Source organism: Chenopodium album, chromosome 6 (genome assembly GCF_948465745.1).
Source record: "Chenopodium album chromosome 6, dcCheAlbu1.1, whole genome shotgun sequence".
In the NCBI taxonomy this organism is placed as follows: Eukaryota; Viridiplantae; Streptophyta; class Magnoliopsida; order Caryophyllales; family Amaranthaceae; genus Chenopodium; species Chenopodium album.
Genome location: NC_137839.1, coordinates 1,097,268 through 1,111,629, shown reverse-complemented (window position 1 = coordinate 1,111,629; position 14,362 = coordinate 1,097,268). Strand labels below are relative to the sequence as shown.

The following is a 14,362-nucleotide window of genomic DNA, read 5'->3' as shown; positions in this document are numbered from 1 at the left end:
TTCAGTCTATTCAAGAACATTAGACCTGGAACTGATCTTACTCGTTTCAATGTAAGGTTTTTTTTTTTTTACTTGCCTACTACATTAATAAATAATACGCAACTTAAAAATTGGTCATATTAAATTATGTTTTTACTCTAATTCATTAATAAATTAGGAAATTTCACTTTGTAAATTTTCAGCTACCTCCCTTGTTTAATCTTCCAAAATCACAACTACAATGCTATGGAGAATTAGTCTATTGTGTAAACATGGACATGCTCAGAAAATGCACGACCGAAGAGAACGCTGTTGATCGGATGATCTCCGTTGTTGCTTGGAATCTCTCGACCGTTCGTATGTGGGTGTTTGGAGTTGCCCCATTCAACCCCATTCTTGGCGAAACTCATCATGCGTCTAGAGGCACCCTCAACATCCTAGCTGAACAAGTACGTACTTATGTTTGTAACGTAAGAGTAATTTAATTCAGTCTTTTGTAGTACATATAAAAATAAGAAAAAATACGCTTTAATAATCTCAACTATGGGCAATTTACTTTCAATAATCCCAACTAAGGTTTATAATCTATTAATTCTAACTATGCTATGTGCTTGCCTCCAATAGTCCCAACCGGTCAACTAACTATTGGAGGCAAAATAAACCCATAGTTGGGATTATTAGATTATAAATCTTTATTGGAATTATTAGACTAAATTGTCAATAGTTGAGATTATTAAAATGTATTTTTCCAATTTTATACTTCATGTTATTTTAAACATCAATTATACTCCTTTAATTTGGAGTACCATATTTAATTTTCTGGCTCGTTGTTTGTAGGTTTCTCATCACCCGCCAGTAGTTGCGATGCATGGAACTGACGAGGCTAACAAAATTGAGCTCATTTGGTGCCAACATGCGGTTCCTAAATTCTATGGTATTCTAATAACTCCTTTAATTTGCTAGGGTGCATTTTAAATTCCTAAGAATCACTCAACTTAAGAGATTTATATACGTAGTACTTACTACTTTCTACTGATTAGTTGATATAATTTCTTATTCAATTTCTAGTTTTTAGTTTGATAATTTTAATTAACATTTTGGATGTTAGATTTCTATAAATTAATTGCGCAAAACTAAAAATTATTGTCGTAGTAAAAGTGGTTTTCACACACAGATGTGTGAATGCTAATTAGCTTAATTAGTTTAACTTTTAGGAGTGTACTAATAATTAGAGCTGTCAAAAGTTGACCCGACCTGAAATACCGACTCAAACACGATTATTAACCGACCCATCTGTACCCGAAAAAATGGTGACCCAAACCCGACCTGAAACCAACCCTAGACCCGAGTTGACTCGAGTATGTGAGACCCGAACATGAACTGACCTAGAGATGACCCGACCCAAATGTAACCCGTAAATTATTAACCTGAACCGAACCCGAGTTGAACCGAAATTGACCTAAACCCGTTTTAACTCATCAAAACCCGAATTCAACCCGACTTGTTACTAATTAACCTGACCTAAATTCAACCCGACCCGTTCCTAACCCGACCCGAATTTAACCCAACCTGTTACAAACTCGACCCGAAATCAACCCGACTTGTTATTGACCTGACCCAAATTCAACCTAACTTGTTATTGACCTGACCCGAATTTTACCAGACCAATTAAAAATCCGAACCAAAAATTCAACCCGATCTGTTACTAACCCGACTCGAAATCAACACGACTTGTTATTTACCCGACCTAAATTCAACCCAAACTATTCATATATGACCCGATTTCAAATCACCTTAAATGCAATTTAGACAACTTTATTATTGTTGATCAAAGCATTTTGTCTAGGGAGACCAAGTCGGTCCAGGCCAGCAAAAGAAAGGAGCATCATCCTTAAATTTAAGAGTTAAATATAGTATATATTTTTGTATGGTTAAAGGAGATAATTATCTTCCTAAATTATAAACTATAGTTCCCTAGTATATTACCATATATATTATAGTCAAAGGAAATAATTAGCTTGATAAAATGATAATTATCTATTAATACTTAGTTGAACCCGAATATGACCTGACTTGCCCTGAAAATGACCCGACCTGATTGTAACCTGCAAAGTATTGACTTGAACATAACCCGACTTGAATCCGAGAATGACCCAACTTGGAAATGACCCAACCTGATTATAACCCGCAAATTATTGACTTGAACCGAACCCGTCTTGAACCCGAGAATGACCCGAATTGAAAATGACCTGACCTGATTATAACCCGCAAATTATTGACTTGAAGCGAACCCGACTCAAACCCGAGAATGACCCGACCTGATTCTAACCCGCAAATTATTGGCTTGAACCGAACCCGACTCGAATCCGAGAATTACCCTAACCCATTTTAACCAGTGAAAACCCAAATTAAACCCGACTTATAGTTCATCCGACCCGAACGTAAGCCGACCTGTTATTAACACGACCCAAACTCGATAAGAAGTATAACCCGACGTGACCCGACTCAAGCATGACCCAACCCAAACCCGACCCGCATAAGTTATGGAATTAACCCGATTTGACCCGACCCGAGTTGACCCGACCTACTCTTACCGACTTAAACCCGACCCAAAATTTCTCATAAAGCGTGGATATTAACCTTCAATTTTGGAATTTTTTGACTTTTTTTCACCTTGAAATAAAAATTATCGAAAAGTTTACCGTGGTCACTAATAACCTCTGGGAGTCCAATTGGTTGGGTAGAACCATCCAATTTGTCTTTAAACGACCAATTTACCCGTTTAAACCTTGCACCGATTTCATGAACTCAAACTTACCACGAACATTTGTGAAAACATATAATGATCATATATGGATCCAAACAGCATTATATGACCCCGAGATGTATCTCCTAACATCTCAATGCTTTTCGACACCGAGCCCCGAAACATTCCAAATTTCTCAAAAAGCGTGGATATTAGCCTTCAATTTTGGAATCTTTTGACCTTTTTTTCGCCCGAATATTAAAATTTCCGAAATTTTTACCATGGTCCCAAATACCCTCCGGGAGTCCAATTGGGTGGGTAGAACCATTCAATTTACCTTTAAATGACCAACTTACCGGTTTACAACTTACACCGATTTCTTTAATTCAAGTCTACCACGAACATTTATGACAACAAATAATGATCATATATGGTTCCAGACGACATTATATGACCCCGAGATGTATTCCCTAAAATTTCAAGACTTTTCGACACCAGGCCTTCAAGACTTCGAAATTTTTTCTCAAAAAGCGTAGATATTAGCCTTCAATTTTTTAATTTTTTTACTTTTTCGCCCAAAAATAAAAATTTCCGAAATGTTTATCATGGTCTCTAATACCCTCCGGGAGTCCAATTGAGTGGGTGAAACCATCCAATTTGCCTTTAAACGACCAATTTACCGGTTTATAACTTGCGCCGATTTTATTAACTCAAGCCTACCACAAACATCTCTGACCACATATAATGATCATATATGATTCCAAACGGAATTATATGACACCAAGATGTATCTCCTAAAATCTAAAGGCTTTACGACACCAGGCCCCGAAACCTCCAAAATTTCTCAAAAAACGTGGATATTAGCCTTCAATTTTGGAATTTTTTTGCTTTTCTTCGCCTAGAAATAAAAATTGCCGAAATCTTTACCACGGTCCCTAATATCCTCTGGGAGACCAATTGGGTGGGTGGAACCATCCTATTTGCCTTTAAAAGGCCAATTTACCGATTTACAACTTGCACCGATTAAATTAACTCAAGCCTACTACGAACATTTATGATAATATACAATGACCATATATTGTTCCAAACGGCATTATATGACCCCAAGATGTATCCCCTAAAATATTAATACTTTTCTACACCAGGCCCCGAAACCTCCAAAATTTCTCAAAAGCGTGGATATTAGCCTTCAATTTTGAATTTTTTTATTTTATTTTTTTTCGTCCGGAAATAAAAATTGCCGAAATGTTTACTATGGTCCCTAATACCCTCCAGGAGTCCAATTTGGTGGGTGGAACCATCCAATTTGCGTTTAAACAACCAATTTACCGGTTTACAACTTGCACTGATATCATTAATTCAAGCCTATCTATCACGAACATTTATGACAACAAATAATGATCATATATGGTTTCAAACGGCATTATATGACCCCTGGATGTATCCCATAGAATTTCAAGACTTTTCGACACCGGGGCCCGAAACCTCCAAAATTTCTCAAAAAACATGGATATTAGCCTTCAATTTTGGAAATTTTTGACTTTTTTTTTCGCCCGGAATTAAAAATTGCCAAAATGTTTACCATGGTCTCTAATACCCTCCGGGAGTCCAATTTGGTGTGTGGAACCATTCAATTTGCTTTTAAACAGCCAATTTACCGGTTTACAACGACCAATTTAATTAACTTGCACCGAACCCGACTTGAAACGAAATTGATCCAAACCCGTTTTAATCCGTCAAAACCCAAATTTAACTCGACTTGTTACTAACCTGACCTGAATTCAACCCGACCCGTTCCTAACCCGACCCGAATTTAACCGAAGCTGTTACAAAACCGACCCGAAATCAACCTGACTTGTTATTAACCTGACCAAATTCAACCCGACTTGTTATTGACCCGACCCGAATTTTACCATACCTATTACTTACCAAACCCAAAAATTCAACCCAATCTGTTACTAACCCGACTCGAAATCAACACGACTTGTTATTTACCCGACCTAAATTCAACTTAAATGAAATTTATACCACCTTATTATTGTTGATCAAAGCATTTTGTCTAGGGAGACCAAGTCGGTCCAGGACAGCAAAAGAAAGGAGCATCATCCTAAAATTTAAGAGTTAAATATAGCATATATTTGTTGTATGGTAAAAGGAGATAATTATCTTCCTAAATCATAAACTATAGTTCCCTATTATATTGCCATATATATTATAGTTAAAGGAAATAATTAGCTTGATAAAAATGATAATTATCTATTTATAATTAGTTGAACCCAAATATGACTTGACTTGGAAATGACCTGACCTGATTGTAACCTACAAATTATTGACTTGAACATAACCCGACTTGAATCCGAGAATGACCCGACTTGGAAATGAACCAACCTGATTATAACCCACAAATTATTGACTTGAACCGAACCCGAGAATGACCCGACTTGAAAATGACCTGACCTGATTATAATCCACAAATTATTGACTTGAACCGAACCCGACTTAAACCCGAGAATGAACCAACCTGATTCTTACCCGCAAATTGTTGACTTAACTGAACCCGAGAATCACCCTAACCCGTATTAACCCGTGAAAACCCGAATTAAACCCGACCTATTGTTCACTCGACCCAAATGTAAACCGACCATTTACTAACCCGACCTAAACTCGATAAGAAGTTTGACCTGACGTGACCCGACTCAAGCATGACCTAACCCAAACCTGACTCGTATAGGTTATGGAATTAATCTGAATTGAATCGAACCGAGTTGACCCGACCCACTCTTACCCGACCTAAACCCGACCCGTTTACCTGAATTGACAGCTCTACTAATAGTAGTATAATAGTTACGAAACTTACCATTTTTTTTAAAAAAAAAAATTCTATAGCCATTATAAAGTAGCTTAGTTATTACGTACCAAGATTGTTAATACGAATTTACGATACACAATTTTCTTCAATATCCATAAATTTAATCATTATACTACCTCCGTTAAAGGTTATGTGCAACGATTTGACATAAAGCAGAGAGGAAAAATGTCTAATCGTTGCACATAACCTGTAACGGAGGTAGTACATGATTTTGTTCTCTAATTAAATATATTTGGTTTTAATCAATTTTCTTTTTCTTTAATATAGGAATTGTCATAGATGCAGTAATCCATGGAAAGAGGAGGCTAAATCTACTAGAAAAGGGAGAAAGTTATGTGATGAACTCTCCAATACTACAATATAGGTTCTTACCAAAACCAGGTGCTTCTTGGGTAGGAAATGTCAAGATTAAGTGCCAAGAAACAGGTCTTGAAGCTGAGCTACACTTTAAAAGTGGTTCTTTTTTAGGCTTTGGAGGAAGCAATGGGACTATCAAAGGCAAGATCTTTGATTCCTCCAAGAAGTTATTTGAAATCTATGGCCATTGGGATAGGTACGACCCGTAACCTATTTGTTCAATTTACGTTATTAAAACTCTATCATACATTAGTTATCACATATATTATTACTCTATCAAAATGAATATGTGACAATTAAATTCGAACAAGGTTGAAAATTTTAAGTTTTTTTATAGTAAAAAATAACTTTTCAATAGTCAATATGAATTAGAAATCACGATATATATTATGCCTGGCTTATAGTAATATAAACATTATTTTTTTTTCTTTTTTTGCTTCAGGTGTGTTTATATAAAAGATGTTGGAGTTGGTAATGCAACCGGAGATAGTTGTTCTCATTTGGTTGTATACTCCCACAAGCAATTAATACGTGGTCGTGTGTCTAATAGTACACGATCGTGTGATAGCCTTTGCATATGAACCTGGCTACACGACCGTGTGTTTTCTCCTACACGGCCGTGTGATAACTCTTGCATATTAACCCGTCTACACGGCCGTGTGTTCTTTCCTACACGACCGTGTACTTCTACGGACAAGTTTTTACTACACGGCCGTGTACCCTCACCTACACGACCGTGTACGGCTGCGGCAAGAGAGGAAGTTTATATTTATTAGGTTTCTTTTGGAGACCTTATAAATATACTATTACTACTATTTTTCAAATACGTTTTTTCAAAAGGAAAAAAAAGGAAAAAAAAAACCTAAACACAAAACACAAACCCACCCTTTGAAATCTGAACAGTTCTTGAGCAATTCCACTCTTCGAATTCGGGTGCACGGATTACGGAGAGAGTTGCGTTAAACTTGGGGGGCGTGCGTCATCAGAAAACCTGTACCGGTGGTGGCGTATTTCGCTTCTAAGGCAGTGGATTATTGTTCCACGGCGCGACTGTGAGTTGAGATCTTCAATCAAGTATTTTTCCCTTTCATCTTCTCTATTTTGTTATTGGAATCAACAGGTTTTTTTACCAACAATTTAGAAGCGAAATAGTATTAATTTATTTATACTGTTGATTCCTGAATTAATCAATTGGAGATGGAATTTATAATGATTCGGACAATTATTTTTGGATCAAGAAAGAGGGGTATTAGTTGTGAACAAGCTCAATTTAATTGATCGTTTGCTGATCTCCTCGTATTTGTCGTATTGATGTTTGGACATTGGATATTATTGCAAATTATGATGTGCACTTGCGTGTAAGGTAATTACTCATTGAGTCATTGATTTTTGGTGAGATTTGACCTTGAAGTCCGCAACAAGATCTAGAGGAATATTGCTACTAATCAAATTATCATTATATGACGAAGGAAAGTCAAAAGAATTTCCTTGTGAGTTCATGGTTTTGTAATGGCTATGAGATTTTTGACGACGAGAGGGTCGTTAAGAAAAACATATGTTCCGGGTAAAGTGGATGCATGGTTGTTTATGAGTAGTTGGTTGAAGTCAACTAAGATAAAGCACAACAGATATATTGGTCGGTCATGGCAGCATAATTTAGGTTCGGTGATGGTTTATACCGTCTATGGACGAGTATGTGGCAGCGAGATCGATTAAGCCACTTAGTTGTACAAGCGTTGTACAACAATGAAAGCCATAACTCGGAGGAGTTGATCTTGTTCTTAATCAGATAAGTTCCTTCTCGTATATATATATTAATGTTATCAATTTCTAACTTTACATAATATTTGTGTCTATTATTATGTGCCCCTGTATATATATGCATAATTTTATTATTATGAGCTATTGTAATGTAATGTGGGGATGAGATGAGTTAGATCTTGTAACTGACTAGTATGTTAGTTTTACTCTTGTAAAATGAGTGGTTTTGAGGAGGAAGGTCTCCGTAAAAAAGACGTTTATCTGTGGCTATCTGTTTGTTGACTTGTTGTTTTGCAAGTAATTTATTTCTGCTAATGTATGTTACGTCCAATGGTAATTTATTTATGTTCATGGACTTTAATGTGTTTTGTCCTAGTAGATTAGGGATGACATGTGTTCTATCTTATGATAGTGTTTTTATTGTTATTTTTCCTAATCATGGACAATGTTTTGTTGAGCACGGAGTATGTGATAAGCTTGTAAGTGTCTCCTTTTTAGATTAAAAAGGGATTTAGAATTATTGTTTCTTTTAATTCTTGTGATCTTAATCAGCTTTGTTTACGAACTTGAAATGTATGTAATTGGCTAGAGGTGTAGCAATTATTTTTCTTGTTGATGGTCTAGATGAGACCGGGTTGTTTTCCGTGCTTATTAGCAGAGTTAAAAAGGGCTTGACTTAGCAAAGCTAGAATGGCCGTGCAAGTTTGAAGTGTAAGTGCCCCACATGAGGTAAGGATGGGAATTAACATTCTATATGTCGTTAAAAACTATTAATATTCTGTGAATGTTAGTATTGTGGGGGTTGCAGATATGTATCAACTGTTTATTTGTTTAGTAAGTATTTCACCCAAGATTTTGGTTGATACTCCCTAATTTGTTACCTGATTCATGATTATTTTTCATGTGGTATCTGTGATATGGGGTTTTCCAATAATGATGAATTGATTTCTATATATGTTTCACGTAAGGCATGAAGGCTTGTGGGACTGTGGGTGATATGTATGCTGAATATCTGCTATGTTTATCATGTACAAGCTTGATATGTTAAATCCTTAAAATGTCTCAAGTATATGTTTTCCTATGACATGACATGTTAGTTTTGCTCATTCATAGGATTTGTTCTTGCTTCCTAAGCTTTATTCTGCCAGTAAAGTTGATGAGTTCATCATCTAAGGTGTATTGGATTAAAGCTTAAACTAGTGTTATATCATCTTGGTTTTACTTTCTTGATCGAAAGTTGTATGTAGATGTTTGTTGTGTGGTTTATATATTCATGTAGTGGTGAATGGAAAATTCCTGAACCATATGGATAAACCTAATTCACTAGTTGTGGAAAGAAGCATGTTAACGCGAGTTGTGCACTCTCTTTGAGTCTGATATGTTTGAGAAGAGTATATATTGCCTTGCTATTAGAAATCCATCTGTTGTAAGTATCTTTCAAGGTGAGTTGAAAGGTGGTTGATTGGAAATGGGCTAAAGGTAAGATACTATGTTGTTAGGATTTATTCTGTAAGTTTGGTGCTGACCAACTCTTATGACTCACCTGGTTTGTTCTAAGCTTGTCTGGTTTGCAGTAAGGTTGCTTAAGCTTCCTAGCATGATTGATTGTAAATCAAGGGTGTGTATTTTAAAACGCATGCACAGGTGACAACTTAGAAGATGAGGTATTTTTTGCTCATGATGTTATATCCTTTGTGATATGTATGGTGAGTGGGGGTTAGATTTGAGTACTCTAACTTGTTATGTTAAGTTTTTCTTGGCATGTGAGTTGAACTTCTTGATGTATGTGTGATGTTACTATGGTTCGCATTGGTAGAGTTCATTTGCTAGAATGATCATAAGTTGTTAACTTCACATGCATGTTGTTAATTGAGATAAAGATGTATGTGTGTCTCTAAGCCAAGAGACAAGTACAAGATAATGTGATAAGCAGAATGGTTCTAGGCAGTATGCCGATGAACTAACAAAGGTACGCATCAATCTCATTATTGTGATGTAGAGAAAGTGGTTTGGTAAATTATATTTATCATGTCTAAGCCAGAGTTATTTTCGTGATTTGGCCTTGATGTTTGATTCAAATGTGCTAATGATTTGCAATCTAAATGATGAACAAACTATTCTTGACGTGTAGTGGTTTTGTTGTAAACTATATTGTTCATTCTGTTTGTCAAGAGAGAATTACTCAATTATTGTTTGAGTTTCAGTTAGTACAGGGATGAAGGTTAAAGTGAGAAAGTTTCTCAAGTACCTATCCAGTAAACTATAAGAGACAATGATTGAATGAACAACGATGATTAGTTGAACCTCTTCAGTGTATGATTTTTACATGATGAAGAGTGGTGCTCTGTTTCGAGTGAGCTACAAAACAAATTGTTGTACACTATCCATTATGAAGCAAAGGTTCATTAGATTGGATGACATGGTCAAGAAGATGATTGTTGCAAAAATTAATCTCTGGAAGTTTGTCCATTGTGGGGGTAAGTTGATCCTCATGTTCTCTACATTATTTTTCACAAGTGTCTATGTATGTTGTCAGGAACTACAGATGTAGTGACAAAGTTAGACAGATCTTGTGGAGATGATACTCATGTTAGAGTACATGAAAGCAAAGAAGAATCAATCAGGTCCTTATACTAGGATGAAGCACAGGTAAGTGCTTGATTGTCTTAGAGAATATATTTAAGATCCTGTGGGGTATTTTAAATTATTCTAGTGACGAAGTTTAAAAGTTGAGTCTACATCCTGAAGTGATCTGGTGTAATGACCCTCTAATTTATATGGTTATGAGATGCTTTGGTAGACTTGTTGCTTGATGCTTGCAGGTTGAGCTTTAAGTGCTCTTAATATGTCCATAACCCAGATTGGGTGGTCAATTGTGACAGCTTACATGGACACACCGAAATGTTTAAATTTGTTGAACTTTTGTTCTGAATGGGTCTGGAGCCTTGTTTTGGTTGACTCATTGTTGGATTTACACTATTTATGTTTATTGAATCTATAACCTTTTTAAGTGGTTTGTTGATCAGGTGGATTCAGTAAGGTTGAGCGTGTCTCTTAATGTCATTTGTCCAGTTATTCTTTGAGCAGGGATTGATAATGGTTCTTAAGTGGATTTAAGACCGTTATCCCAGTGGCTCTTAGAGTAGGATTGATAATGACACCGAAAGTGGAAGGTTGAGCATTGCTTGCTCTTAATACTACTAGCCCAGTTGCTTGAGAGGTAGGAACGATAGTGATTCTTAAATAAATTAGAATCACTAGCCTTGATACTTCTCGAGTAGGGAACGATAATGGTACCGAATGACTGAGGTTGGGAGTATCCCTTAATGCATCTAGCCTAAGAGCTCATTGAGTAGTGGATTGATAGATGCACCGTCGAGTTGATAGGGTTGAACTTTTCGTTCTTAATGTTCTTATTCCACTGCACAGAAAATCTTAGGTTTGCAAGGTGCTTGAATGTGTTTTAAGCCTGCAAGGAAAGACCCTAGATGTGCTGGGAATGTGTATTTTATACACAGACGGAACACCTACGTGAGTACGAGGGGTGGCCTCCTTCAAGGGAAAATTGTGGTGTAGTTTTCCTGAAGTACTCATGAGAGCCCAAGGTGTAGGCCAAGATTGGCGGAGTTGCTTAAGCTCTAAAGTCAAGGTATGTGCATTCAAGGTCCCTTCCTTGCTCCTAGGATTTCAAATCTTAGGATACTCACTAGGGAAGTGTTGAAAACCTTGTGTACTAATGTGTTAGTTCAAACCTTTGGATACTAGCATTTAAGTACTAAGACTTTCATTTACTGTTCAGATTTCATGATCTCAGGTTCCGTTTGCATTAGTGGGGGATTGTTGGAGTTGGTAATGCAACCGGAGATAGTTGTTCTCATTTGGTTGTATACTCCCACAAGCAATTAATACGTGGTCGTGTGTCTAATAGTACACGATCGTGTGATAGCCTTTGCATATGAACCTGGCTACACGACCGTGTGTTTTCTCCTACACGGCCGTGTGATAACTCTTGCATATTAACCCGTCTACACGGCCGTGTGTTCTTTCCTACACGACCTTGTACTTCTACGGACAAGTTTTTACTACACGGACGTGTACCCTCACCTACACGACCGTGTACGGCTGCGGCAAGAGAGGAAGTTTATATTTATTAGGTTTCTTTTGGAGACCTTATAAATATACTATTACTACTATTTTTCAAATACGTTTTTTCAAAAGGAAAAAAAAAAAGAAAAAAAAAACCTAAACACAAAACACAAACCCACCCTTTGAGATCTGAACAGTTCTTAAGCAATTCCACTCTTCGAATTCGGGTGCACGGATTACGGAGAGAGTTGCGTTAAACTTGGGGGGTGTGCGTCATCAGAAAACATGTACCGGTGGTGGCGTATTTCGCTTCTAAGGCAGTGGATTATTGTTCCACGGCGCGACTGTGAGTTGAGATCTTCAATCAAGTATTTTTCCCTTTCATCTTCTCTATTTTGTTATTGGAATCAACAGGTTTTTTTACCAACAAAAGATACTACGGATGGAAAAACCAAAGTCCTATACAATCCAAAAGAGGTCATTTCTGCACTTCCTACCCAAATTCTAAGGGACCATAATGAGGTACATAGTTGTAAAGTTTACCTTCTATTTTTGTTGGGAGGGGGACAAATTCATATGGTGTCATGCCTTCCCCTCCCCCACCCCCACCCCCCCCCCCCCCCCCCATAATACTTTCTCTGTTTTTTTTAGTTACATTACTTTTGTTTTTACGAAATTCTAGGTAATTTTTGAAGTAGAGAGTGGTAGAAAGAAAAAATAAATGGATGCCGTGTGGTTGGAGAGAGATAAAGAGAATTTATTAGTTACAAGGAAAGTGACGTAAATAATTTAAAACTTCCCTTTTAAGAAAGTGATGCAACTAAAAAAATGGAGGAAGTAGTTGATTCTTTTCAAGCCATGTATTTTCGCTTTTGCTTATTAGTAAAAGACTATAAGTTATAGAGAACAAGACCTTGATAGATGCTGGTCATGTATGTTCAAAGAAAGGCTCTAAATATATGTATGTAATGCTCTGTAACAATCGATACATAATCCTAATTAATCATGAAAAAAGACATTTTTAAGGGGGATAAATATTCCAGAGGAACTTAGGGCCTATATATTCTATAGACTTTATTTTCAGTTATTTTAGGTTTAATAAGTTCAGATAAAGCCAACTTAATTAAAATAAGATAAGTTTAGGGAAAATAAGTTATGATAATTTAAAGGGTACCCAAGTTCAAACTACAATTAAAAATAGGTTTTAACAAGACCTAATAAATTCATGTAAGTTCATTCAAATATACGAAGTATAAAATAAGATGAGTTTATATAAATGAAAATCATGTAAATAAATCACACCATTACATAGGTGAACCTGTTAAACTTTTGATATTGTGATAACAGTTTTAAAATATTTAATAACTAAACTAGCTCAGTTGTAATGACCTGATGTATGTACTTATTCAAATGATTATCCATGTATACATCATTTTAAGGGAGTGTGGCAAAGTGAATCAGCAGTAGTGTGGGCAGAAGTGAGCAAAGCTATTCTAAGCAAAGATTGGGACAAAGCAAGAGAGGCAAAGAGAGCAGTTGAAGAAAAGGAAAGAGAACTCCTGAAACAAAGGAAATCAAGGGGAGAAGATTGGATTCCTAAGCATTTTGATTTGTCTTACACCCCTGATTCTGGTTGGGATTGCTCCCCTAAGGAAAAGATAGTTCCAACAGCTCCGATCATCTTCCCTATTTAAACTTTTCTTATTTAACTGTTACATTACTAGTTTTATTTATGAATAAATAAAGGTGATGACAATTAAAAAATTCATAACAAAGGATTCTACAAAACATGTTAATGAATTGCCTTTTCGGTTCTTTTTTACTTGATCTACTTTGACTTTTACACTATTTATACGCTCAGTTTTGACCTTATTTTGTGATTTATACTTAGAGGTGATTAATAATGGTTTGAAGCGCTAGCCCGATCGATTCAGTCCAGTTTGAAAAAGGTGCAGATATAGGCAAAGCTAAAACTGCATTTTAAGTTCAAAATTCGAGTTTAGCCTTAAAAAAAACTCGATCAAGAAGCCCATTTTGGCCCAATAAACCCAACACTATTTTACATTTGTGTTTGGGCACATGATTTTATGCATTTTTCGTGAACATGAAAAATAATCATAAATAGTTAGATTACTTAACTATCCTCACTCCAAACCCCTAAAAGACTAAAAGTGAAAGTAAATTAAAAAAAATAATTTTACCTGTATTTTCTGTTTCCTTTCATTATTTGCGCCACAATATAGAAAATATACATATGATGACATGGATATAGACGAGTTTCAAACACCATCCAATACATAAGCCTCTTGAAAATGTCTATATAGGTTGGCATGAGAAGAAGAGAACCAAATGTAGCCAAGGACAACCTGCCGGGAAGTAATTAAATATAATCACTTAACTAATAAAGTTGCAATTAACATTACTAATAAAACTTCCGGCAAGTCATCCTTGGCTGCATTTCACTCTCTATACTTCTTCATGCCATAGTATAATAATTATACTCCTTCCTATATTAACCATATTATATGTTTTTGTGTGATGCTATGAATTGAGCAATGTATGCC

The 14,362-nt window shown here is 36.1% G+C and overlaps 1 protein-coding gene across 1 annotated transcript; it reads left to right on the top strand.

Annotated features, from left to right (window-relative positions):
* The first annotated feature begins 819 nt into the window (after positions 1 to 819).
* Positions 820 to 6,591, top strand: LOC145634192 (oxysterol-binding protein-related protein 4B-like). The gene is made up of 3 exons (XM_081685611.1): positions 820 to 913; positions 5,862 to 6,147; positions 6,394 to 6,591. The coding sequence occupies exons 1-3, from the start codon at positions 844 to 846 to the stop codon at positions 6,530 to 6,532; spliced, it is 495 nt and encodes a 164-aa protein (XP_081541737.1). The 5' UTR covers positions 820 to 843; the 3' UTR covers positions 6,533 to 6,591.
* Positions 6,592 to 14,362: the final 7,771 nt, after the last annotated feature.

What these genes read in the sequence shown, in the direction of transcription:
- LOC145634192 (XM_081685611.1), top strand. Translation starts at nt 844, where the DNA reads ATGCATGGAACTGACGAGGCTAACAAAATTGAGCTCATTTGGTGCCAA. An exon ending in TGCGGTTCCTAAATTCTATG is followed by an intron (nt 914 to 5,861) that starts GTATTCTAATAA and finishes TCTTTAATATAG; the next exon opens with GAATTGTCATAGATGCAGTA. An exon ending in ATCTATGGCCATTGGGATAG is followed by an intron (nt 6,148 to 6,393) that starts GTACGACCCGTA and finishes TTTTTGCTTCAG; the next exon opens with GTGTGTTTATATAAAAGATG.